Below are 24,194 nucleotides of genomic sequence, written 5' to 3'. Positions count from 1 at the left end.
ACTACATAGCATGTATATTAAAAATTCTGTTGAGCTTTCTCCTAATCAGAAAATCTATTTTACTTTGAGATTTGGCCATGCAGCTATTGCTCCAGTAGAAAAGATTCTGTAATGATTTTTTATCTTATTTTTATTGTTTTGAAATCATGAAATTGCCCACAAATACTTTCTAAGGCTGTAATATTCATTCAATGGCATTACATACGGCTATAAGGCTGTGTGAGTCTCCATATTCAGATTACCTAGCCAAGCATGAAACTTCAGCCATGACACAAGTGTAAGAAATCATTTATATTTTTAATAAACTCAAAAAAATCATTGTTTTTATCCCTGGAATGAACATAAGTGGTCCTGAAGGACTTAATCACAATTTTGGACTTTAATTTTTGGGGCAGTAAAACGAATTAAAAAATAAAGTAGTTGAACCAACATACAGAAGCAGATTTAAATTTATTAAGTAAGGGCATTCTGACAAAATAGATAAAGAACAAAACTATTATCTACACTCAATTTTACTAAGGAAAAAAACTGTAATATTAAAATGCAGATGGAACCTTCTGGTACAAGAGCAATTCTGTGATTAAAGCACACTTTTGATTTATGGAAACACCATCTGAGTTACTGTTTTATTTTCCCTCTCATGTCATGGTGGACAAAACAGCTTCATTGATTGACTCTAGATACAGTGGCATATACCTGTAATCCCAGCACTAGGGGGATGAGGAAGAATTGATGAATGTTTTACACTGACTTTGGCTTACAGGTTGAGGTTTTCCAATGAAAGTATTTTATCAATAGTGCATGACAAAAAACTCACCTGGTTCAATGAGGATTAGTCAACTTTTAAGATTTATGTAAATGTTATTCTTCTTAGGGAATAAGGAAGTCACAGAACGGCCTGTGACTCTTCTTTGGAGTATAATGTGCTATGTGATGTTAGTAGTGCACTGCTAAGTCAGATTCCAGGGTTCAGGTTTTAAGGCCCTTTAGAACATGATTGCATTCTCTCAGGAATAATATAAATTTCCTTAGGTTTTTTTCACTACTGTTCATTTAAAACAAATATCTCAGGGTTATCCGTTAATGTGAGTTACAGTAAAATTTCCCCAGAAAATTGTGACTATATGGAAATACACAAGTCATTAGTTCCCACTGGGAATAGAAGGTATCTGTACATGGTAGCTTCAGAGTCACGATTTATGACTCTTAATTTACCAGATAAGAGCATCTTCACTTCATTCTAGTCTTCTATTGAAATATACCTATATATATATAGATATATATATATTCTCATGACCTCAAAAAATAACTCAAAATTTCTAAAATGTTTACTAAGTATTCACAATTCACAGAACCGTATGACACACAGCAGATCTCTACAACTGTGTTTTGTGACTCTGTGAGAACATGTAGTCATTTGAATAGCCTATTCTTTATTTCATGTATTTAAGTTGAATTAAAATTTTAATGTCTTTCTTAGGACTAAAATTAGAATACTAAATCAAAAGGAGTGGGCTTATAGAGGTAACCTGAGTATTTTCAATTATGCCAGTACTATGTATAGAACTTCCTAGAACCTGAAAATATAATTAAAACGTAAAAAAATAATATGAGTGTATTCAGGAAATAATGTGCCAATATCGTTCCACATCTGACCCTTGGATGCTTACTCTTTTATTTAACCTCTACATCATCTCTGGTCTATTTTATATTGAATAGAAATGAGAATAGTGTGTTTCAAAAATTAAGGCTGCAATTACATCTTCCATCTCTCCAGAAAATAATGAATGTCAGTGCCATTCAAAGGCTACATATGTTTTAATTTTATATATTAAATTTAAGTATTGATGTGTATCTTCTTATTGCAGAGAGAATATTACAACGAAGGAAGTGTGAGCAGGCCTTTTCGTTTTAATTTTCTTTCTTCAAAGCAGAGTCTTTGATCATAGCTTTGAAATTGTTTTTAGCTATTAGTGGAGAGTAGACTAAGGCTGAGAGGAGTTTCGAATAGAATCTGAAGTAGGTATCCTTGAGCAGTACACAGAAACTTTGCAGTGGGGAATCAGTGTGGGGTTAGAATAGAAGTGTTGGCTGTGGAGCCAGATCCACCACAGTTTGTATACAGTTCTACCAAATACTTATAGGATGATGTCTGCTAGTCACAGCAACACATTGGCTCATCTATAAAGAACATAAAGAGACAGCTCCTATTTCACAGACACAGGCACATAGTAAAATTGCTGCGATGGGCATGAGACTAGAAGCCTGGAGTGGTAGAACTAGAATGAGAGACATTGTAACTCTGCTTATAGTTCAATGTTGTGCCTACCAAGTACTAGCTAATAGAAGGGCATGTCTGAAGGGCTCTGCTTAGTTAATACTCACTGAACCTGCATCAAACAACATTACATATGATCGTGTCAGAAAACATCATGTAAAAATATGGTTGTCTTACTGTAGAGACAATTTCAAGATCTGAAAGCTCAATGTAGGACAGAAACTTAGACAGGATCGTACAATTGTTTCTTTCTCTGTGAAGATACCAACACTATCTTCTACAGCACATAAATCCAAAATTGTTATAACACTTTGCCTTGGTTGCTTTGGTTGATTCTACCTGAAGTTATGTTCCTTGAAATTCTGCTCTCTAGGAAAGTTTAACTTTGTTTTCTTTTCCTTTAAATCTCTAATCTGTTGGTTTTATTTTTCTTTTAAATATGTGTATTTCTGCGTGAGTGTGAGAACATGTACCATTTTCTAAATTTGGACAGCAGAAAACAACCTGAAGTATTGGTCCTTTATCTGTGAGCATCATAGTCTAGCTGGCAAGTGAACATCTGCTGCCTCTTTATCTCTGTCTTTCAGATCGTTAGAGGAATGCTGGAATCATATAAAATGTTAGTCACTTATTCTTTTTCTCTTTGCCGACAGCAAAAGCACTCTTTGTGTCTCATGTCTTACTATGTATTAAGTAACTAAGATTAAATAGTAAGAAACATGAGACAGAAAGAGCAAGTTCACCTCCCAACAAAGACATCAGTATATTCCCATTTGAACCACACCAGCAACTCTGACATGTTCCACTTAACTATCCCTCAAATATCATGTTACCTAAGAAATTGTTTTTAAACTTTAATAGTAACCTTGTTAAAATCAAAATTACATACATAATTCATTATGCAAAAACATGTTTCTGCTAATCTAAGGTCCAGAACTATCACCCTTTGTTACAAAGAAAAGTGAGTTTTTATGAGTGATAATAAGTTTTCTGAGTGATAAAGTGAGTGATAATGGTCAAACACATCTTCATGTGAATATCTATTTCCTCCTCACGAGACAGTTTTGTAAGTTTTTTGTTTCGTAGATGTTGATATAATTTTCCTGATGAGAGAAGGTTGCTCAATCTTGCAGTTAAGGTTGTGGATGACCATATTTAGCCTGAGATATTGACTGAGTTATACAAAGATTACTAATTAGTTTTAGCTACTTTAATGAGAAAAATGGTATAAAAACCTCATAGACTAGGAAAGACATTGCAGGAACAGTAGAATAGATTGGTGAGAGTTAGTGAAAAACTACTCTATGTATACACCAGATTAAATGAAGAAAGGATAGTCCAAGGTGAAGGGAAAAATAGCATAAGCAAAACCATAGGGAAGGTTAGAGTCAAGATTTGAACATGTTGCTATAGCAGAAACAAACAATACAAAATAGTATGAGTGAGTTCTTTTCAGCACAAAAGAATGATTTAGAAACCTAAGACTAATGACAAGTATGACTTGGCTGTGTGATGGTGTACATGTTAGTTGGGCTTTGATATATATTCATCATTGAATAAAAGCAAAAGGTAAGTGAGCAGTGGGTAGGCTTTGTAGAGAAATGTCTCTATTTCCAGATCAGACACAGGCTGGTATAGTTTCATCAAACAGATGATGAAACAAATTAGAATAAGGAGAGTTAGATAATGTTACAATTTTAGAATATTGAAATGTTATCATTCAAAAATAAAAAATCAGACAACATACATGATGATATCTTAGAACATAACAAATATAGACACATGCATACAAAGACATACAGACAGATAAACACACATATACACAATTTAATATTTCACAAGGATTTCATAGATAAGTAAAAATGATGAACTACAAGCAAATGACAGAACTAAATATAATTAGTTTCACATTTTGTTGATCTGAACTGACAGCAAACAAACTCACCTGGGAATTCTGTGAAAAACAAAATGTAGAGGCCAGATTATCACATAGTTTGAATGTAGCACATAGTTTGAAATGTGAGAAGAAAATCAATCACAGGCATACAATAGAATGCACATAATGAATTAAGTTAGTCAAATCATGGATTTTATCAAGAGAGTTGAATAATACTATTAAGTATTAAATAGTTAGAGACTACTGAGTGAAACTCTAGATCCTAGAAGGATGCTATCCATATTTGAAACCTTCCTGATAGGATTTCTAGGCTCCATATAATAATGCTTTTCAAGTTTTAACTTTCACAATAATTATTGAATAAAACAATTATTCTAAGCAACAACATTCTAAATAATTGAAATTTACTTTCCGTTCTTTACTTTCAGCAATGAAGTATTATTAAGCAATCATCACCTATATGGACTATAAGCATTGCTGAAATTTTTACAGACTGTTTCTGTTTTAATTTTTCCCTACTTTGTGTTAGGTTCTGAAGATAATTGTTTATCCAACATGATTGTTATTTTTAACATAACTTCACTTGCATAGGAAAACATGATGCTGTCTTCATCTTTTGGAATAAAGGGTCTTTTATATCCTCAAATTCTATTAGTTAAATACTGTATTAATAAAGATTCTGTCCTAAACTTAAGGAAAACCCATGTCAAACACTGTATGTTAAATAATTATTTAAAATTATATGAATTAAGTAGGTATGGTGTTGTTAACTTTCAGTCCTGGATTTTTAGAGGTAGAGGCAGGTGTAACTCTAGTTTAGGGCTAGCTTCACCTATACACTGTGTTCCAGGATAAGAAGGGCTCCATAGAGAAATTCTGCCTCAAATGAACTGGCATATGCATGGATGGATGGATGGATGGATGGATGGATGGATGGATGGATGATGATGGATGGAGGATGATAGATGGATAGATGATAGATAGATAGACAAATAGAGAAAGGGAAAGGCCAGCAAAAGCAATTATATAAATGAGGAGGGCTCAGTTGATGATGCTACTAAGCCTGACGATCTGAGTTCAATCTCTTGGACCCTCATAGTAGTAAGATAGAACCAATTTTTGCTAGTTGTCACCCGACTTCTTCATCTTTACTGTGCCCTCATGCCACATAATAAAAGTATAAAATGTTTATGAATATAAGTTTGTACAAGCAATTATAATTTATTGAGAGTTCTAGTTAAGAGCAAAAAAAGAAAAAATGTGTTGGTGAATAACATATGAAGGGGTGTGTGTGTGTGTACAAAACAAATGAACAGGGATTAGACTGGAAAAGAATGCAATGTAAAGTAAAGAAGAAGCAATAAAGAGCACAAAGAAATAATGGGAGAAATACACAAAGTGTCTTAGGCTTTCATTTTGGAGAGAGAGACATGAAAGCATAAAGGAGAATATTTGGGCAAATAAAGGGGACCAGGACAGTGGGCCACAGAAGAGAAATGGGAGAAAGTAAGAAAAATAATTGTTAAATTGTAATGAATACATCAAAAGAATCATCATACCTGTAGTAATTTAGGTTTAGACTTATCTCTATTTTATATGTAATAAACATGTTAGTTTCCAGAAAAGTGTTAATGGCTTTTATCAGAGTGGACATCCCACATGACCACAGCTTTCTGTATATGTCTGTCATTTCTTCATTGCCCCTGTCAGGTCAATTGCAAAGCCATGTAGGTTACAACATTGCACCTATTGTGTTCCTTGAATCTCATTCCTTTCTCTTCTTTCAAAAGAAACATGCTTCAATTTAAAGAAAAGAGCTATAAAATCTCAGTCCATGTATAATTTGTGCAAAGTTCTATAATACTTAGTATTGATTGGGACCTGACAGATCTTAACACATTGTATTCAGTTGGCAGTCCTGATGAAATGAGGGATGAGAATAGAATTGTTAGGTACTAATACCATTTAGTTCATGTTCTTTTCCAGGAAGACACAGCTTCTATCATTCTTCATCTTGTATCTTCAAAACTTTCTGGTGGCATAATTCTAAGCATTAATATATTAAAAAATTCTTGTCTGCTATTGGTTACCACCAATACATAGTACAACTTTAAAAAAAAAAAGCAGGTTGAAATGATTACTTTCCTACAGGCATTGTTGGCCTAAATATGTTAAATCATCTTTTAAGAATGATTTTCCCTCTATTTCTCTATTAATATTTATCCATCTAACTACCCATCATCTTCTGTCTGTCTACCTACATAGTTATATAGACTGTGTTCCAATTGTTCTATTTTTTATAAGACTAAAGTCTTAGGGTTGCTACTGCTCTGGTGAAACACCGAACCAAAAGCAACTTGGGAAGGAACAGATTTATTTTACTCTGTTTCATATAGCAAAGTAATGAGAGCAGAAACTCAGGCGGGGCAGGAACCAGGAAGCTGCCACTGATACAGGGGCCATGGAGATGCTCTTTACTTCCTTGCTCTACATGGCTTGCTCAGCCTGCTTTCTAATAGAACACAGAATCTCCAGCTCAAGAGGGCAACACCCACAACTGGATGAGCCATCCCCTATCATTTATTAACTAAGAAAGTGCCTTATACCTATATCCCAGGGAGGCTCCTTTTTTTTTTTTTTTTTTTTTTTTTTTTTTTTTTTTTTTTTTTTTTTTTTTTTTTAACTGGGGTTTCTTCCTCTCAGATGACTTTAGCTTGGCTTAAATTGATATAAATCTGTCCAGCACAATTAACCATGACCAGCTTGACACAATCACATCACCAGTAAGCCACAACCTTTCCTTTCCAATTCATTCTCAACATCTGACATTAAAAACATAAATAACTTAAAGGCTTCACAGTCTTTACACATTCAAACACATTAAAAGAATTAAAATTTCAGTCCCTTTAAAATATCCATTATCTTCTCCTTCTCCCTGACTCCAGCAGATGGGAGAGCTAGCCCTAGTGTCATGAAATCAGGAGAGCTGGCCCTGTCCCTTGATGGCTGAAGTGTTCAGTGGCCTAGCTGGGGCAGTGCTGGAGAGCTCACTCTGGTGGTCAGGGTATAGGAGACCTGCCAGACTGAGCAACCCAGCCACCACTCATACCCAGATCCAGGCCTAGGAGTTAGCCCACCCCAACAACCACCTCATCTATGAACTTCTGAAGCATGTGAAGGGGTAAGTCCTACAGACTTAATGTTTCAGAACAACAAGATATCTGAGAAACATCATTGTGATAATCCAGTATTGATAGTGTAACAGAAGCCAGAAACCTCAAACCAGACCATTGCACTGAACATTTGTGAATACAGATATATAGACAAAGAGTATTGAACACTAAGATTTAGATATTAAGCTCAGTCACATTTTAGGCAGCCCATAAACCATGTGTGATTTTTTTTACCTGTTTCTTATTGTGTTGATGATGCTATCATTATATTGAAAATACCATACAATGCCTGTTTTCCCTAGGCATATTTATTTTTATCAAAAAATGTTGTTGTCTTCTAGCCATAAACACACAATGTATACGAATAGAAAAATAAATTACAATAGAGATTTTGTAGTCTAAACATCTCCTTTATGATTGTAATTATAATTTATAATTAGGGTAAATATGAGAGAAATCTGAAAAGTTATCCTTTGGGTGAGAAAATTTCTTTTATGAGCATATAGCATGTTAAAAGTAGTACTAATCTAATTACTTAAGTTTATGAATATTCTGGGATGGATAATTAGATCATTCAGATGAAGCTCACACACAACAATAACCTTAAAACAATTTATATGTTTTTTTTACTTTGTTTTTTTTTAAGTTGATCTTTTATTTTTACTTATTATTTATACTCCAGATTTTATTCCCCTCCTGGTCCACCTTTGACTATTCCATATCCCATAACTCCTCCTGCCCCCCTGTCTTTATGGGGATGTCCCCACCCCCTCATCTCCCACCCCCCCACCAGACTTCTAAACTCCCTTGTGCCTCCAGTCTCTGGAGGATTAGGTACATCTTCTCTGACTGAACCCAGACTGGGTAATCCTCTTCTGTATATGTGTTGGAGGCCTCATATCAGCTGGCTTTTGCTACCTGGTTGGTGGTCCAGTGTCCAAGAGATCTCAGGGATCCAGGTAAATTGAGACTGCCTGTCCTCCTACAGGGTTGCCTTCCTCCTCAGCCTCTTCCAGTTTTTCCCTAATTCAACCACAGGAGTCAAGAGCTTCTGTCCATTGATTAGGTGGAAGTATCTGCATCTGACTCTTTCAAGTGCTTTTTGGGTCTTTCAGAGGGTAGTAGATAGGGTCCTTTTCCCTTTACGTGAGCACTTCATAGCCTCAGTAATAGTGTCAGGCCTTGGGTTCTCCCCTTGAGCTGGATTACACTTTGGACCTGTCTCTGGACCTTCTTTTCCTCAGGCTCCTCTCCATTTCCATCCCTGCAGTTCCTTCAGACAGGAACAGTTACGGGTCAGAGTTTTGACTGTGGGATAGAAACCCGCTCCCTCACTTGATTCCCTTTCTCCCTCACTTGATGCCCTGTCTTTCTGCTGGAGGTGGGCTCCTCAAGTTCCCTCTCACACTGTAGGGCATTTCACCTAAGGGTCCTCCTCTTAAGTCCTGAGAGTTTCTCACCTCTCAGGTCTCTGGTATATTGGAGGGCCACTCCAACCTCCTACATTCCAAGGTTGCCTGTTTCCATTTTTTCTTATGGCTCTGAGGGCTTCAGTCCTTTTCTCCCACCCAATACCAGATCATGTTCAGTTCTTCCTTACCGACTCCACCCCATTCTCTTTCCCTCCCAGGTCGCCTCCCTCCCTCCTCGCTTGCGATTGCTTTCTTCTCCCTCCCAAGTGGAACTGAGGGTCCTCACTTGGACCCTTCGGATTGTTGACCCTTTTGAGTTCTGTGGACTGTATCTTGGGTATTCTGTATTTTTTGTGGGCTAATATTCATCTATTAGTGAATACATATGCTGAATGTCAATTTATAGTTTTTTAGGAAGAAATTCCAATTAAAATATGAAATCCAAAATCAATGAAGATTTTCTCTTTTGTCTGTCACAGGGTCCAAGTTTTCTCTCTGAGGCCATCTTTCCTAAACATGGAACAAAAACTGAAGAAGTGGATCCATCTTTCAACCTCCATGAAGCCATTACTAAGGTGGGAATGCCTCTATGAAATCACAAATACAATCATAACAAGTTCTTTTTTTTTTTTTTTTTTTTTTTTTTTTTTTTTTTTTTCGAGACAGGGTTTCTCTGTGTAGTCCTGGCTATCCTGGAACTCACTCTGTAGACCAGCCTGGCTTCGAACTCAGAAATCCACCTGCCTCTGCCTCCCAAGTGCCAGGATTAAAAGCGTGCGTCACCACCGCCCTGCAAGTTCTTTATTTCTATGTTACTTTGGTTTGTTTACTTTTTTACATAGGTAGAAGACAAGAAAACAATCAGTCAATACAATGCTTTTATAAGTAGTAAAGATGATAGCAAAATGTTTGGGAAAGTGTTAATAAAATCAAGATATAGTTCTTGATGCAGGATTTAGAACACATCAGTAACATAAATTTAGAAAATCAATAAAATATCAAATAAACAAATAAAAAATAATAAAAATAAATCAGTAAACAAATCAATAAATAATTTTTTTGCTTGTAGCCTAAAATCAAGTTTGTTTTTCATTTTAAATGGACAAGAACTTCAAATATCATAAAACAAACAAATTTTCTAACTTATCTGTTCAAAGTTTTCTTTTAATACAATTATCTCTTTCACTTTCATTTAATTTGTGTTTTTATGTATATATGACACATGGGAATACACATGTGTCATGTGATCATGGAGTGTAAATGATAACTTTCCGAAGTCAGTTGATACTTGCCTTCTACCATGTGGGTCCTGTGTATGAAACCCAGGCTGTCAGGCTTGGTAATAGACACCTTTACCCACGGAGCCAACATATTGGTCCTGTTTAAAACAGTTTAGTTCCAGTATAAGAAGAGCTTGTTTTATTGAGCAAAGAACTGCATTTGTAATATGGCATGTTTCTAACGTGTGTTTTTAGCTATAATTTTATTATTCAAAAAATAATAATTTTTCCAGAGTGGAGAAAATAAATTTATTATTCCTCTTATCAGGTGGCATCCTATACTTTCTATACTTACAAATTATTCATCTAACCTGTCAAAGCCTTCCTTTCTGGCATAAACTTTGCAGTGTATATTGATATTTCAGTACCATTAAAATAATCCATATTTATGTATACTTACTAGAATTATTTAAACATCCTTAAATCTTAGCAAAATGTGACAGGCCGTTTTTCTCTTTAAAAAGAGGAAGTGTGGTAAAATAAATAAATTTCAGCATGTGGCTACTGAATAATCTCAGGATTGAAAGCTTGGGAGTCTATGTCTGTCTATGATATTTAAGAACTGTGTAAATTTAGTTTTTGAACTTTTAAAATAAGTGAAGTTTGAATTACAATCTACTTAAAATTCATCTACACTCATAATATTTATTATGTTTGCCTTTACAATCAATTCCAGATGCCTGATTTCATTTTAGTACCTTCATTTTATTTTTATATTATTATGCAGATATAACTAAAGAAAATTTGCCTTCAGCTCCTTCTTTAGCATTTAAAATATTAAGTATATTTCTAATACTTAAAGATTTTATTCATTATACATATATTTATATATATTTGTATATATATATATATATATATATATACAAATGAAGATATAGGACTTTAAATGGATATTCAGATACACTTACATCTGTATATATAATGGATGCATGATAATTTTCTTAAAAATCTGGATACATATTCTGCATTTTTTGCTCTTTTTAAGCAAAGAATTATAGGATTATAAAATGATGCAATCCTTATATTTTTCCTTATTCCTTATTCTGTGTTGATTAGAGAAGTAAGGCATTTTTGTAAAAGAGCAAGTTAAGACTATATTGACATCAGACATATAATGGGGTAGTAGTATAGCTGAGAAAACTTCCAGATACAGAGAATGCCTGGCCTTATTTAAGAGGAGGAGTGCACACTGATTCTCAGTAGCTTGGATTTTTACTCCACATAACAACTAGAACTTTTGAGAGCCTTTTGGAAAAAGATGGGTGAGTAAACAAGTTGCTATGAACACAGCCTGAATATTTACAGAGGTTCATCACTCCATGTGATAACTAAATATACCTAAGTATCACATGAATTACACACTTTTTTCCCTTGGGTTCTACATGTGTTTTATATTTGATGCTAAATATATATTTCATTAGAATTTTAAAAGGAATATTGGATCAAATTCCTTGCCTTTAAAGAACCATCAACAAAGTAAGTACATACCTTAGAGTTCTATGAAAGCATTCACACGTCATGTATATATATATATATATATATATATATATATATATATATATATATATATCTTTAGTGTAATTCTCCTTCAAAAAAATTGAGAGTTCCTATATCCACATTTCAAACATAGACCAAGGGAAGAAATTGTACTTCTGGAGTTCAGCATTAAGTAATTAGAAACAGGAAAGGAGATCTGTAAAAAAAGAAAATTAGTATTATGTGATTTGATTTTAATGTCCAGTTTTCTCATCATCATAATCAACAACAAAACACTTAATAAACACTAACACATAGCTTGGAACTGTACAACATGAATTTTTGTTCTAGTATGCCTAGAAAATATTAATATTTTACAATTGAATTTATTTTATTATCAACATAGAAAGTTATAGATTAATGATATTCGTTCTAGAAAACAGAGATGAAAAGAATGATGTTAATGTTTTCTCAACAAATTTAATATTCTTAACATTAAAACTTAAAGAGCCTCTGTCTATAAAGTAGATTATTTATCTGTTTTCTGAGGAACAATTGTAAATGAGGGCCAAAAAATACCTTTTCTCTATTGTCACTCTCTTTAACTAGTAATGATTTATAGCTTATAAACATGGAAAAATAATGTTAGTCTAATTACACAAATACTGATAATATGTTCTATATATGGAAATTGATGGTAAATTTTAATGTGTGAGGAATTATGGTTGTCACAATATTGTATCTTGTGTCAGTGGTTTGGCCACAGTGTATTACTGACAACTATTCCACACTGCAGTGTAACATTTTAAAAATAACAAGTGTCTGAGTTAAGAAACAGAAATATGTACATGTTGTTATTTACTAATTAGGACAAAACTGGTACTGAGTTACAAGAGATACTATATATAATTGAAAATAGCAATTAGTATTGGTTTAAACATTAGCCAATATTGGAGTATTTCTGTGATTCTTCATGTAACTGCAATCAACATTTAAGGTTCACATCTTAAGTCCTTTCAGTCAGAGTTGATTTCCAAACAGAACTGTTGAAAGACAAAACAGTGTGTAAATATTTGTGATATAATCAATCACCATATCCCAGAAAATAACCCTTTGCATTTTAGAACTTTGCTAAAAAGCACAAATGTAATTTTATATCTACATAAATTTTCTACATACGAACTGTTAACTATTTTTGTTTGGTACTTTTCTGCACTTAACCAATGTTTAAAAAAAAAAAAAAAAAAAAAAAAAAACAGCTATCTCCAAACATGTTAAGTGAATTGAGTCCTTGAAAGCAGGTCTTCAATGTTGTTGTCCTCTAAGGTTTATTTTCTCTCGGTTTGAATCTTTCTTGGCATTTTCCTTTTGATATAAAGCACAGGACTTAAGAATGTAATGAATGAGACTCAGTATTGATGCCAAAAGTTGTAATCCATCATGGCTTCAGCTGTCAGGTGCTGCTGTGTGAAGCTGCTGAAGGGTGTCACTTGCTGCACGGATGGTGAAGAGGCTTTTCTTATCCTCTACCACAGTTGTCTTACAAATCGCATTTTAGCTTTTGAGTTATCATAAAAGCCAAACTAAATCCTTCAAAGACTAAAGCATGAATAAATACTAGTATAAATCCTTGCTGCTTAATCCTTTAGTCAGTACATTTAAAAATCATCATGTATTTATATTTTAAATAAGCTTATTCCTCCTCCTATACTCAGGAGTTTTCTTACTGTGTCTCTAAATCTTCAACAATTATCTCATAAATTGTTATTAACTACCTAGGCATTTCTGTTAGTTGACAATAAACCAAGCATGTGGTAAAATCGCTTGAATTACAAAATCAATAAACACATATAAGTTGGTTCAAAGGGATATATCTGTAGGTCGTTTTAATGTCACATGCCAAAAAAGAGATAATGACGTCAGCAAAGAGTAATACAAACAAAAGCAGAGGAGAAAGACCCAGCTTGAAATGGCATATGCACAGCTCCGTAACTGCATTGAAGGAAGAAGGCAGACCAGGACATATGGAGAATAATTCACCAGGGAAGGGGCATTCAAAAACTTTAAGGCATTTCACCTTGGTATCCATGAGTTTATTTGAAGGTGATTTAAAATTAGATTTTGGTGACAGTGTGTGAAAATCAATGATATGTATTTGTTAAAAAGAAAAAAAATTGCCAAATTTGAGAAACTACTTTATTAGAGACCAATCAAGTTGGAGAACATGGAACATGAATAGAGTTGAGATAGTGGGTATTTTACTTAGTTGTGTCTTAAACAAAGTGATACTCAGGAACAATAATTAGTAAAATCCCCTTACATGGAACAATGACACAGTCAGAATAAATTCTGCTTGTGAGTTTATTTGTAAATAACTCATAATTTGTTTTTCACTGTTTGCACAGAATATGTAGGAAAAATATCTTTAAAAAATACGATTAGATTTTAAGTGACGTAGAGTTCTATAATTTTTCCTTCTTTTCCTTCCTAAAAATCTACCCATTCCCACATTGTGTTGATCTCAATTCATAGCATCTTTTTCTTTGTTTAGTATTGCTAAGTGCAGGTGTTCATGCATGCATGAGTGTGTGTGTGTGTGTGTGTGTGTGTGTGTGTGTATTCATTTCATTTCCATTTTAATTTAGTATTGCATTATTTTGATCTTGTTGGTACATCTATTTCAAGGAAAGAGTGTTTCCCTATAGACTTCCTAGTATTCTAGCTTTTAAAATCTTTCCATTGCCTCTTATGTGATGTTCCCTGAACAAAAGATGCAGAAGTTGTAATGTAGATGTATTCAGTGAGGTTAGACTCCCCCAGTTCTTTGATCTCTGAATATTATTCAGTTGTGTTTTTCTGGGATGGTCTCCATTTTCTGTAAGGAAAGACTTTTGATGAAGGCTAGTAACTAGTAACTACTTGGAATTATTCTGTTTGAGCAAAGTGGTGATAGTAGAATATTTTCTAATATCAATGACATAGTAGCCCCAGGAAACAGGCTAGGATTTTTTTTTTGTACTGTTAATAATTTTCTTCCTGTTGAGTAGACATTAAGTCCAAGTAGACAGTTGTTGGTTACCATTGACATATGACTGTCATTTACTATGCCTTTATGAATATCTTGCCAAACTGGTCATTGTCATGGTTCATAGATGTTGCAGCTGGGTAAGACTGCTTCTCTCCCTTAGCAAGGTGGAGAGTGCATTCTGGTACATTGGAGGTTAGAGGGCAGCCAAAAGGATCTTACATGAAAATTAACAAAAAGGATCCTAGACATTGGTCTTGATTATGGAGTCTATTCAACAGTGGGGCTCACCCTTGACCCCTGAGAGGAAAACAAAGTGATAGTGTGATAATCTATATTATTTCTGGAGCCATTTGACTACCCTAACCATTCATTAGTTTAACTTGCCTAGGACTAGGAGTTTTGTTACTTTCTGTTTTTTATGGGGAGCATTGTCAACACAAGTGGCTTAATTATTACAGAATATCCTATATTATTACAAAATGTCTAGTATTATTAAAGGATGACTAGTATTATTATAGGATATCTAATGTTATTATAGTATATAAACTATTATTGTAGAATATTTAATGTTCTTAGAGAGTGTCAATATTATTACAGAATATTTAATATTATATTAGGATATCCTTTACTAATGTAGGATATCTAATATGATAAGAAGGGAGTCCTTAGATAATTTGTTTTGAAATAGACTTTCTTTTTACTTTGTCTATAATAATGTCTAACTCTTTGTTAAAAATTTTGGGTGATATCACAAAAAGAAAAGTAGGTTAAATATATTGATTTTTCTTCTTACTGTACATGTCTCAGTGAAGTTTCTCAGTGAGATTACATTTTAGAGTAAGGCAATGTTTGGGTAAAACCTAGAAATCAATATTAATAATTCTTATATATTCTACATTTAGAAAATAATATTTGACCTCATTTCACAGATATAGCTTTTAATTTAATTTTTAGTAATATGATCAAAAATTAGCGGCAATTTCACTAATGATAAATATCATTAGACTAATATTGATTTTCACCATTTTAGAAGATATTAATTGCATATGGCGATCAGTTGCCTTTCTGAGTAACATAGTTACCACTATATTGATTAACATTTTAGACATTATTCTAAATACACAATCCTTGAAATGTAAATATATTTTAAGAAATCAAATCTTAACTTTCCTCTCCTTTTGAAGATGGTCTAGCTGAATAGCCCAGCCTGGACTACAACTGGTAATCCTCCCTCCTCAGGTTATGTCTTGTGGGTTAGAGCCTTATCATTTGTGACGTAATTATTCATTTAGCTTTTGTCACTTTACTTTTCTAAGGCATGTTTTACTTTTGAAGCTAGTGAAGTTTTCTGGAATATGTCTTAAAATTAACACAATACTCGACTGTCATTTCTAACCTGAATGATCACATTCTCTAATGTAGGTGATGAATTGTTTGGAAAAAACATAAAAAGTATTTTTCTAGAAAATCAAATGTAGGAATATTTATTCTTCCATATATATATATATATATATATATATATATATATATATATATATCTCCTATGTATATGTTTATATTTCCATATATATATATATATATTTGAAGTTATTTTAAATCTGTAGTTTGAAAGAAAAGGATATATATATATAACAAATATATGTATATATGTAATTTTTCATGCATGATAATAGATGTAAACTGTCTCTGCAGTGAGCTGCACTTCATGTCTTCATATCATGCATTAAAACAGATAATATCCTGGGGAAGTATTTTTAATGCAGAAATCGCATGATGTAATGAAAACTATGGGTTAGAGTCACCTAAGGGAGAAGATAGTACATTAAAACCAACCTTTTATACTTTGAAGAGGAAATATTATAGGTGATTTTTCTTCACAAATGTATAATTAAACTCAATGTCTTCCTTTACTGAAGTTGGAGATTGCATTGAAGCTATACTTTTTTTAAGTAGAGGTCTTTAGTTTATTGTTTTTCATTATATTATAAAAACATTATAGTTTCTAAAGGAATGCCTGAAATGATCGGTTTTTGTAGTTTTGGCTTTATTATCGAAAAGGTTATTATATAAAATATATCAACACTTAATCTACTTTATTAAAAGTATTAGTCATCAATGTAAATATTTTGATCAATGCTACAGTGTTTTAAAAGAATTATTACTGCTTTATAAGATATGAAACTAGGAAGACTGTTACCCTCTGAGCATGTGTATTTTACTCAGTTATATCAAACTTAAGTCCCGGCAGCTAGAGCTGAGACTCAGTCGTCTTTTCATTGCTTTTTTAGCAGAACTTGATTTAGTTCCTACCATTCATACTATACACCACACAATTACTGATAAAATCATCCATCTTGAGCTGATCCAATGCCTTTATTCTGGCCCTGTAAATACCCTCACACTTGAATGTATATACATGCATTCCCACAAATGTATAAAAATAAAAATGAAGCTTCATATAAACAAAAAGAATACTGATTTGAAACTGTATTTGTAGCAAAAAATATCATCATGTGAGCAATATTCACTACAGTTGAAAAATATATGACAACATGAAAATAAATATATATGAATATAAATAATGTGACAACTTTGAAGCTCAACATATGCATTTCAGAAAGCTTTTACATCTGACTCAGAACACAGTATCTCATTAAGTAGAGTGACATTTTTGGTGATTATTTCATTCTGTGCATTGTACACATATGTGTTATTTGAAATTGAAAATGAATTTATATTATGAGTTCCACATATCTCATTTACTCTGAGAAGGAATTTATGCGTTTTTAAACCAGTGTTGAACAATGTCATTGTCAAAGTCGCCTAGAAGTATGCAGACAGAGTGCCTAGTAACCAGTGAATAAAAGATGGACCCAAGGAAGTAAGGTCATATGCCTTTTCAAAAAGTGCTGTTGAAGCAAACTTATACAATAAAGGGATTTAACAGCTCCAGGCACTGTCTACTTATTAGGAAAAAAATCTAATATAATGCTACATATCAGGATGACCTGTGCAACCTCTTGGAGTCTGTAATAATAGATTTTAATCTGCAGAGTTCAGTGCCCTGAAAGTACGCCCCATTGTCCCACAGGTGAGTGAAGTACCAGCTGGCCATATGTGTACATGTGCATATGTACAGAAGCTCATGTGGTAAGAACTAATCAGTGACAGAGACATTCATTTTTACCTCCTCCAGTCTTACTTCTTAGAAGCCCAATCCCTCTGGCACTATGGTCTTAAATTTCATACAGACATTTTTGGTGTTTTGTTTTCTTAACTTTTTTGGGGGGGGGTTACAAAATTAATCTGTAGAACTTTACTGATTGGAACAATATTGGCCTTATATCACTTAATAGAGGTTCATACAGTAAAAGGTCTACCTTCTAAAATAAAGCATAAACTACTTTAAATATATTTTATTCAATGGTCAAAATTATACATATTGGATTCATTTCTGCTACTATCTCATTTAATACCTATACTCAATCTTATTCAATAAAAATACAGGAAGCCTATAAATTATGTAAGGAATAAATCTAGAATGGACGTATTTCATCAGTCCTTCAAATATATCTCTGCATATCTGTTAAAATTTTATATCTGTCCTCTATATTGAATGTTAACAAGTTGAATTCCCCTATAAGGAAAGGTATTGTTAAATACATTGACATTTTGTAATGCTATGTTTTATATATATATATATAATATATAATTATATATTATATATATATAATCAGTGATGGGATGCTACTAACCTAAGATATGGAATCTTTTCAGGTACATTTTTCAAAAAGCAGGATGCTAATTACTTGGGCTGAAGAGATGGTTTAATAGTTAAATATATCTAGTGTAAATATGAGGATAAACTCAATGTTTCATGAGAATGGAATCCAACCTAAATTTCTGCCTAAGGATTTGGAGAGGAGATACACAGAGAGACTGGAAAATGTGACTAGCTGTTTAGGTGAGCTCTGTTTTTAGTTCAGAGGTTCTGCCTCAAAAAAATAAAAGTAGAAGTAAATGAGAAAGCTGGGTTTCCATAGGCGCAGGCATCCACATACACCCAACATGTCAGCACACATATTTATAAAAATCTCCACTATTACATGTATATATGATAAAAAGGAATGCTGGTTTCTAGAAAGTCATAGAAAAACTGACATCCATAGGAGTCATTTAAATTGACTTCATCCTCTATTTTGCAATAGACAAAGGAATTAACTATGCTGATTGATTTAAGGTTGTAGATAGATAATCATCATAACAAGAGATTTAAGTTCCCTTATGTAATTTTGATTAGAAATGGAGAAGTTGGTGTCGTCTAATTCCAAACATAATGCTCCTGAAAAGTAATATGAGCTACATATCAGTTGCAGTATTTTAAAACACTGCCATATAAAAACCTGTTATTTTTAAATAAATGTCCACAAAGGGTAAAAACAAGTGCATTAGAAAAGGCTGAACCAGTGCTGGATTATGGAGACAATTCTGATATCAGATTGTTATGGTTTTGGTATTGGATTAGGAGGTGTATTTTTTAAAAAGAAATTATTTATAAGGTGATCTGGGAAAACTGAATTTGTAATAGAGATTCACTGTTCAGAGCAGATATAACACTTCTGTGTATTTTCAAGCAACTTTCTTTTTCTGCTTCTTGGTGGATATCATCTAAGCATAATTATTGTACTCACTCCAAACTCAAAATCATTCTCAATGTATTATCACATTTCATGACCACCTCCAAGAACTGGGAACCCAAGAACTCTGCCTATGTCTCTTCTGCCAGCATTGGCTGTAGGCATCTTTATGCACCAGTCAGTGATAACTTTTGGGAGCAAGGCTTGGCCCTAGGGCAACCAGGCCTTGGGTCCGGTATTTAGCACACATCCATCCATACACACACACACATACACACATGCACACACATACACACTCACACACATATATTTAGATCCTACGTATAGGGGATGATTATCATTCTGTATCTTCTTATTTTGTCATTAATAATGTTTTTAGGTACATCTATTTTCTTGCAGAAATTATAATTTTATTCTTCTACATTACACGTATAAAGTTCCATTGTATATATGGGTATATTTTCTTCATCAGTTCATCTGTTGACACACAGTGGTGTTGCTTCACTTTAAAGAGCACAACAATGGATAAGTTTTACTTGTATACAACATATCCTCTTGCACAAGCAAGTTTCTCTGTAGCATAAAAAAGCATATCTAATTTTAATTCTATAGATTTCTCAAGGACTTTATGTTGAAAATGACTTTTAGATTAAATAATAATTCATTTAAATTTATCAATATTTGTTCAATACAGATCTATATTTTCCACAATAACTTGTGATTGCCAATGAAATAAAATCAGCATAGAGATGTTAAACACAATTTAACAAAAATATCTTCTCATTTTGTGTCAGATTTTATTCAGGCTCCAATTCACTTTTTTATTATCATTCTTGATTGAACTATTGTTTATAGAACTTCTGTTATCCAGCTTTCTGTGACAATCACCAAATACTTTAGGTCAGCATGTAAAAAAGAAAGGTTTCTATCAGCTCACAGCTTTAGAATTTCAGTCCATAGTGAGTTAACATTGCTGTCTTTAAGTTACAGTGCAGCAAAAGCTAGTTACCTTATATCCAGGGACAAAAGACAAAGACTGGGGTCCTTCAACAACCCTGAGAGCATAGCATCCATATTCCCAAAACCAGCCACAAAGCTTCTTATGTCAACTCTTCCAGATTCTAATAATTGGCTGAGAACAAGACTAATATATAGTCTCTTGAAGTCAGATACAAACAATAACATTGCATGAATTCAAACATTCCATCATTACCAAAATCAAAAAAAAAAATTAAAAAGGCATTCAGTTAAGTAGTAAAGTATATGTGCTTTGGGTAATATACATGAGATTTATGGATTTAAACATGACATGTGGATGGATACATATATATATATACATATACATAACAGGTAGGACTGGCTACCTGCCTGTAATTCCTGTCTTAGAGGCAGACATGACCTTTTAAGAGAAGGATAGCTTATCAATACTAGCCATATCAGTGAGCTGTCAGTTTGATTGCAAGCCCTTGCCTCAATAGATGAGGTGACTGAGTATGGCTCATAACTAAGATAGTTTCCAACATTAATGTGGGTCCTCCTTATGCATCTATATACATATATGTTCTCCCACACATGTAAACATGTATGCATTCACACATGGCTAACACATGTGTAATAAAATTGAAAAAGAAAATTATGAATTTACACAAAGACTAGTTAATAGTTGGATATTAAAAACAAACTTCATCAATAAATGCTGGTAAAAAGATAGGAGAAATGTAAATAATTTGAGATGACAAAGAGCGAGGCAGGTCTAGCAACATAAAAAGACAGGGTAAACATGAATGGTTGGTAAGGAATAAAACATTTCACACAAAAGGTGTGCTTATTACACTAAATCATTTGATTTCTCTGAACTAAAAATACATTAAGCTAATCATTAGCCACAGCTTCTGATCATTGGCCAATTTATATGCTATAGAGATGTTTTCTGACAAAAGTAACTACTGTATTTTCAGGAAAATAGAAAGAAAAGACATTCAGTGATTCCTTTTCACCCTGTCTTTGTTAATTATAAAGAAATTAGTCAATATTTGTGTTATTTAAGTCCTTTCAGGACCCATGGAAAAATCAAGGGGCAATATGTGAATGAAATTGCTGGTGTCAGTCATTTAATTTTGTTATCAAGCTATTTGACTCCTCCAAATTGTCATCAGACAGTATGGACATTTTTCCATCATTTTTCCATCTTTTAAAAGACCTGTTGTATTTTCAAAACAGATAGAGAGAGAGAGAGAGAGAGAGAGAGAGAGAGAGAGAGAGAGAGAGAGAGAGTTCTCATGAATGCAGGAACTCATGGAGACCAAAAGATGGTGTCACACACCTGGAGCTAGAGATACAGTTGTGAGCTGTTTAATGTGAGTGCTGCAAACAGGACTCGTGCTTGGCAATAGCAGGAAGTTACTTAACTGTTGAGATGTATCCTCATCCCTCACCTTGTGTTCTAAGTTTTAGCTAGAGCCACAGCTTTTCTTATTCTCTCAATTTGAAGCCTGAGATTTTCTAAATACTATAAAAAATTATTTCCTAAATAGAAGTCCTTATAATTTACTATAAATCAATTTAAAATACTTCATTTTTAAACTTAGCAATTATATACATGAAACTTAGATATCACAGTCATAGTATGTAATCCACAGAAATTTCAGCTAGCAGGAAAGCTTTGCACACATGGCTTTGCATGTGTATTCATGTAAAGTAATTCTTATGCACAAGGCTTGCTACTGGATATACTAGGACTAAATGAAGCCTGCCATCCTGACTGTTTGCCTTTAAGATACAGATTAAATTCTGGGGCTGCAGCTCACTGATAGAGTTCTTGCCTCACACGCACAAGGCCCTAAGTTTCAGAACCTGATTTTCCCAAGGAATGTCCTTTACTACAGGCATATGAAAAGCCCACAATTCTGTTCTTGAGAAACTAATTTGTAAAGAACTCCAATCCCTGTTTCTACTTGTTCTCTTAGCCTCAGATGTGCAAAAAGAAGCACAGATGAGCAAAGAGGAAAAAATCACCCCATAGACAGTCAAAATGGAGGCCAGTACAACATCAGGAAGGATTTCCTGAACTACTTCTTCCAAGGAGAAGAGTAAACATCGCAAATACAGCCCAGAAGAGACTCAATCAATAAAAATAACCCCACAAAAGGGCCAGCCCTTGAAGCTGGTAAAAGAGCACTAATATGGTGGATTTCTGCTCCAAGTGACTGATTCTAACTTCTGCACAGGACAGGGCAATTTGACAAGTATCTTAGTATCAACATCCCTCCTTCAGTAATAAGGCTTGCAAATGTCATATAATGAAAACACTTCCACAAACAAAGAAACAAAAATAGAAACCTATACACAGTACCAAATATTTTTTGATGAACTTCAGAATAAGTATACAGGTACACATAGTTTTAATTGTTTCTGATTGTGGCTGGTACTATGGCACATTGTTGATCACTTCCCAATGTGGAAGACCTTCCCTTTCATCTCTAGCACCAAGAAACAACCAGTCCAAACAGCCTTCATTTTGACAATGTGCAGGAGCTTTGTAGCCAATTTTGAGTTTTTTTGATACATGTATCTGCGTTAAGAGGCAGTTTCTAGAATGATGTTTGTCCATCTGAAGTACTGAAGTATTAATAACCATAATCTCTTTCATTGGAGTTCGCCATCAGACATTCTGTCCCTCCTTCAGCTACACTACAAAGTGTCACATTTGCTTTAATGCACATACAGGTATGAGTCACATTAAGTAGTAACTGTCATCCCCTGTGTGAACCTCTTTATTAGTACGGTTAGACTTGTTGACTCCCTGATTCACCTGCACAACCTGGCTTTAGCTTTCAATAATTTTCTAACAGCATTATTATTTGTTGTGATATTTCATCTTTGTATTTTTAAGATTGTAACACAATTACATAATTTTCCCCTTCTTTTCTTCCTTTCAACCCCTCCCAACGTGCTCTACTTATTTCTTTTAAAATGCAGAATTGTGAATATTTCTTGTGTTTGGTGAGCTGGATATTTCTACACACAATTATTTATTTCCATTTTATTTTGTAATATTTAACTTACAGGGTAACTTAGATGTTTTCTATGAACATACTGAAAATGTACATTTCCTGAATTTCATTCAGGTGTGGGACAACTTTTTGACATGATAGAATGAGGTAGGAAAGATCATGTACTCGTTATATCTATGCAGTTTTTGGAAAGCCTTGCTAAATCAGATTAGGTATCAGCTAACAGGACAAAGCCACGGTGCAGACTGACACAGCCGACAGGGTTCAGTAGTGGACTAGGAGTGGGGAAGCAGGCAGTAAATGCAAGAGTGTTGCTAAGAGACTACAGGAAAATGTTATTTCAGAATAAAAAAACATAATTTTATGTAGATAGGTTGAAAAGTAATAAAAGCATTATGAAACAAAAAGAAGAAAAATATTGCTGTTTTGTAATTGTTTTGTTTTGCTCTTTAGCAATCTTTACTTAGAGGACTTCTCTAGGTAACATTTAATCTTTCCTTTTTATTAATTATTTTATTTATTTACAACTCAAATGTTTTCTCCCTTCTCGGTCTCCCCTCCACAACCTTCCATCTCATTCCCCTTCCCCTTGGGTTAGTCAACACTGTTGTTCTTCCAATGGGGTTTCTCCTTCAGCTCCTTCAGTTTTTCCCTCTCTTCCATTGGGGTCCGTGGGCTGAGACTAATGGTTGGCTGAGAGTTTATACATCTGTCTTAATTTGGTACTGGCAGAGCCTCTCAGATGAAGGCCATACCATACTCTTATTTGCAAGCAGTTCTTGGCAACAACAATAGTGTTCGGGTTTGGTGTGTGCTGATGAGATGGATCCCAGGTTGGGACAGGCCCTTGATGGCCTTTCTTTTCCTCTCTCCTCCATTTTTTGTCCCAGTGTTTCATTTGAACAGGAACAATTCATGTATGTACTTTTGGGTGTGGGTTACCTCATGCAGGATGATAATTTCTAGTTCCATCCATTTGCCTGCAACATTTGTGAAGTTG

The 24,194-nt window shown here is 33.7% G+C and overlaps 1 protein-coding gene across 1 annotated transcript in view; it reads left to right on the top strand.

Moving 5' to 3' along the window:
• Naaladl2 (N-acetylated alpha-linked acidic dipeptidase like 2) overlaps positions 1 to 24,194 on the top strand; it is an 808,912-nt gene that overhangs the window by 656,061 nt on the left and 128,657 nt on the right. The window contains 1 exon segment of the mRNA XM_034499893.2: positions 9,240 to 9,335. Within this exon segment, the coding sequence (XP_034355784.2) occupies positions 9,240 to 9,335 (96 nt within the window).

Source organism: Arvicanthis niloticus, chromosome 4 (assembly GCF_011762505.2).
Source record: "Arvicanthis niloticus isolate mArvNil1 chromosome 4, mArvNil1.pat.X, whole genome shotgun sequence".
Classification (NCBI taxonomy): domain Eukaryota; kingdom Metazoa; phylum Chordata; class Mammalia; order Rodentia; family Muridae; genus Arvicanthis; species Arvicanthis niloticus.
This window is presented reverse-complemented; position numbering and strand designations above follow the sequence as displayed.